The 5,000-nt window shown below is 38.6% G+C and overlaps 1 protein-coding gene across 3 annotated transcripts in view; it reads right to left on the reverse strand.

Moving 5' to 3' along the window:
- The window catches only part of LOC113804898 (dipeptidase 1), a 53,063-nt gene that overhangs the window by 2,127 nt on the left and 45,936 nt on the right, over window positions 1-5,000 (reverse strand). For all 3 annotated transcript variants that reach the window (XM_070126356.1, XM_070126354.1, XM_070126355.1), the window contains exons 7-8: window positions 1,462-1,537; window positions 587-725 (exon numbers count right to left, since the gene is read on the reverse strand). In XM_070126356.1, the coding sequence (XP_069982457.1) occupies window positions 587-725; window positions 1,462-1,537 (215 nt within the window). The remainder of the gene's footprint in view (window positions 1-586; window positions 726-1,461; window positions 1,538-5,000) is intronic.

Consider the following 5,000-nt stretch of genomic DNA (forward strand, 5'->3'; position numbering starts at 1 on the left):
ACTCACAAATGTGCACATGAATACGACTGGTGCTTTTGATGTAAGAGAATTGGTGTGTAAATGACAAAAGGATTATGCTAAAAAGATAACATAATGCAAGGCTTTTGCATTTCAAACCTAATTAGCAAATGTGGTGCGCTTATTTTATTTTGCAACAATCCATGACTCATAAAGGATTCGGTATATTTAAAACTTTCTGACACAAAGAAAAAGACAATGAAATATAAATAAAAATCAAACTCAACAGAATAAACCACCTAAGAAGCAAACAAGCAATAGAAAACGGAGCTCAACTTCTCAAGGCCGCTTGGTTACCACCTTTACCGCAAATGATACGATAGCGACTCTAGAACCAAGACTTTGGCATTGATAGGAGTTAGTCATCAATGAATACTTGTATATCACGATGTGGGAATTTATACAAAATTGTAATATAAGTTATAAATTTGTAAAATCTAACTAGCGTGCTGACGTTGTTGTGGTAAATGAAACAAGTTACAGACATCTTAATCCTAAGTCAAGGCTCCAGCATCCCATTCGAACGATTTACGGTAATGACGGTAAACATGACGTCGCCTGCCATTACCTGTTCAACCCTACTGAAGACGCGGAGGAGGTTGAGTCCCGCGAGCTTCTTGAGGTCTTGTAGGGACCACGAAGGATCCTGCAGGAGTTCGGCGAAGAGTTCGGGGTATTTGGACACGTCTTCCAGACCTCTTGGCGTGCTGGAAGGTCGGGAGGAGGTCAGGACACAGGGGGCGAGCGACGATTTCTGGCTCTGTTATCGTTGTGTGTGTGTGTGTGTGTGTGTGTGTGTGTGTGTGTGTGTGTGTGTGTGTGTGTGTGTGTCTATCACTGCCTGCCTCTCTGTCTCTGTCTGTCTGTCTGTCTGTCATTGATAGTAATAATAATAATGATAATGACAGACAGTACTAATGATTATGATGCGGACAATAATAATAATGATAATGATGATAATAATGATACGGATGATTATGGCGGAGGTGGTAGTGATGACGTTGATGGTATATGATAATGATAATGGCAATGATAGTTATAACCATAACAATGATAATGATAAAAATGATGATAATGATGGATAGTGAAATAATGATGATAATTATAAGAATGATAATCGTAAAAAATATGATGAGTATAATTATGATAATAATAATAATAATCATCATCATCATCATGACAATAATAATAACAATAATACAACTAGTACTACTACTACCACTAATGAAAATAATAACAATAGTAATAATAATGATAATAATAATAGTTATAAAACAATGAAAATAATAATAATAGTAATGATGATAATGGCAATAATAGCAATGGTAATAACAAAAAATATAATATTACTACTACTAACACTACCATTACTACCACAACAAATACCACTACTACTAATTAGTATTGCTATCATTACAACGACATCAAAGCAAAATCTGGCACCTGTTGAAGCCGTCGTATCCAGCGCCGATTCCCACATAATCCACTCCCGCCATGGTGCGTATGTGGTTGATGTGATCTGCGGAAAGACACGTTTCAGACATGTTAAGCGGCTGTCCTACAAGTCCCATAAGTCTTCTTCCTCCGACCCGATCTGATTTGTTTCCTGAGGCTTATTAAGGGTTTTCTCTATGCATATGGTGTAACTCTTGGTGTAGTGTATAAAAGGAAAAAGAAAGAAAAGAAGAAGAAGAAGACGAAGAAGAATGAGAAGAAGAAACAGTGGTGAGTTTCACTCGGAGGGACAGATTCTTCTCGGGAAAATGGAAATTTACTGAAGGACTGTTTATATTGCTGCAGAAAAAAAACATGCACCATTTTCTTCATTCCTTATTGTTTTTTCTGCGTTTTTGCTCATAATTTTCTCTGTAATGTATGTCTAAATCCGTGCCATCATTAAGAATATCACGTAAATTCTAAAATCTCAAAAGTGACCGAAAGCAGTCTGTCATATTCTGTTTATTTAGGCAAGCTGTTTGCATGGTTGACATGTTGCTGCTCGAATCCTGGTTTTGAGTTATGACCTAATCATCTAAATAAAGGAAACATTGCGGCACTATTTGGGGTTGGTGGAGCTCAAACAGCCATAAAAACAAGAGGAAATATGCTAAATCAGTGATGGATTTTCTTTTGATCACTCCCTCCTTTCTCTCTCTCTCTCCGACTTCCTCTGTCTCCTTCCCTCTCTCTCTCTCCGACTTTCTCCGTCTCCTTCACTCTCTCTGGGTCTCCTCCCTCCTTCCTTCTTTCCTTCCTCCACCTTCCACCCTCCCCCTACCCATCCCTCGTCCCCTCCCTTCCCCCCTTCTTTCCTAATCTACAACCACAAACAAAAGCTATAAACCTTCCCTAAATACAACAAAAATGACGGAGTATCCATCCATTCTGTTCCTATGGAGACCTCTGCGCCGCTCTGGGTGAGGGTTCCTGCCGTATACGAGGCTGGATATTGCTGAAATACTGTTAACGGGCTGTTAAACAGATATGCAAATGGGTAACATGTGTGAAAGAGGGACGTGCATGACCTGGGGAGAGAGAGAGAGAAAGAGAGAGGGAGAAAGAGAAAGGGAGTTGGAGAGAGAGAGAGAGATGGAGAGAGAGGGAGAGAGAGAGAAAGTGATATATATATATATATATATATATATATATATATATATATATATATATATATATATGTGTGTGTGTGTGTGTGTGTGTGTGTGTGTGTGTGAGTGTGTGTGTATATATATATATATATATATATATATATACATATATATATATATATATATATATATATATATATACATATATATATATATATATATATATATATATATATATATATATATATATATAGAGAGAGAGAGAGAGAGAGAGAGAGAGAGAGAGAGAGAGAGAAAGAGAGAAATATATGATCTAGGAGATCGGTCGCGCTGTGTGAAGCCTATCACTGGGGCAATACTGATGTTTGGATGCAGGCGTGTATGTATGTGTGTGTGTGTGTGTGCGCGCCTGCCTCTGTGTACGTGCGTGGGTGATTTTGTGCGCGCAGATGGGTGTGAGCGATTGCATTTCTGTTTGATCCTCTAGTAATTGTGTTTCTTTAATCAACTGTCTGTTAGACACTGTATAAGATGAACTTTATGACCTATTTTTGAATTCATGAATCGTTCGGTGCAAATAAATTTCGTAGCTAGTCCTTCTTCCCTTTGATTTTTTTTGTCTTTTTCATTTCCTAATTTTCTCCCTCCTTTTTTACCCATTATTTTCTCTTTCTTCTCAGCTGTCACCGCCACCGACTCCTCTTCCTCCTAATCTTTCTAATTTTCTACAATTTCTCTTCCTTACTTTTATCTTTTTCTTATTGTCCCTCTCCATTCCTTCCCCCGTCCCTCCCCCCTCTTCATCCACCGGACCCCCCCCTGTCCCCCTTCTTATGCCCCTCCCCGTCCCGTCCCCCTCCTCATGCCCTTCCCCGTCCCGTCCCCCCTCCCCACCCACCGGACCCTTCCTCCCCTGTCCCTACCCCCTTCTCATGCCCCTCCCAGTCCCTACCCCCCTCCTCATGCCCATCCCTACCTACCGGACTAACCCCCCCCCCCCTGTCCTCCAAGCCCCTACCCCTGCCCCGTGAGAATCGATTAAAACTTCGTGTGACTCAAGCGTGAGATTAATGGCGCCAAGAAACACAACACGCGACAGACAACACGAAATCTCATCCTTAATTCCTCTTCTTTAATTAACCAGAAAAGAAAGAAAAAAAGAAAGAGAGAGAGAGAAAGAAAATTGTGGAGATGATTGGAATTAAAATCCTTATCGAGTCCCCGGTGGATAATCAGGGATCATTAAGAATACATTAACACTTGCCCGGATTGTGTTTCCGTGTCGACTGGCTCTGTGTTTTGGGCGGAGAGGGGGGAGAGGGGGAGGGAGGGGGTATATTTGAATCACTCCCTCTCATTTCTCTCTCTGAAGGTCTGTCTTTGTGTATATATATATATATATATATATATATATATATATATATATATATATATATATATATATATATATATATATATATATATATATATATATATATATATATATACTGGTAATACCAAAGTCAAGAGAGTAGAGCAACTTCGTGTCTGTTACATGGACAAGATTGAGCTTGAAATATTTCCTTTTAGTTGACGATAGATGGAGATGAATAATGATTGTGTTTGGACGGTTTTTTTGTTTAAAAATTATGAAAATAAGTAAAAACTATTTGGATTGTTTCTTTGGTTTGTAGTAAACAATGATATATTAATATGTTTGTATTGGTTCCTATTTTTATATGAAAAATAGCCAAGGGTCTATTGGCATCCCACATGATTGATATAATTAGATGAATCTTTATTTTTTCTCTAAATATGCTTAAATGGTGTTTTATCTGCGACAATGATTTAAAAAATTTCTTTGTGTCTAGCTCTGTTTACATGTTATGTGATTGGCCAAAGGAGCTTAAGAGATTATGTATGGTGCACGCAGAGAAGTGGAATTGCTTTAATTGAACCCTCTGTTGGCTACCATTTGAATGAGATTTGCGACTGTAACTCTGTTGATGGGAGTTACCATTTCATCGTGAATCCTACTTTACCATCACCGGCAAACACAACGGTAAAGGACTGCTGGTAAAAGCGTTACGATCATGAATGAATCCATTTCCAGGACTCGAACGCCTGCCGCTCCAGGTATGACCCAGAATGACCAGTGCTAAACCAACCTTTCCACACGGCCATGTAGTGTGGTTGGTTTAGGATTCACTAACACGGTAAAGTCACTGGTAACTGTCATCACGTGTTTTCATTAAAAAATCAATATTTAAGCATTTTTTTTTAGTTTGTTTTGATAACTTATGGTTGGATCAATGTAGACATGATGTAGAAATTCAAATTTTACATAAAACGAGCAAGAATAACGTCTGCACAAAGGTAGACGTAGGCCTATATGATTATAAAAAGTATGCAGAATCG

The sequence above is a fragment of the Penaeus vannamei genome, chromosome 10 (genome assembly GCF_042767895.1).
Source record: "Penaeus vannamei isolate JL-2024 chromosome 10, ASM4276789v1, whole genome shotgun sequence".
In the NCBI taxonomy this organism is placed as follows: Eukaryota; Metazoa; Arthropoda; class Malacostraca; order Decapoda; family Penaeidae; genus Penaeus; species Penaeus vannamei.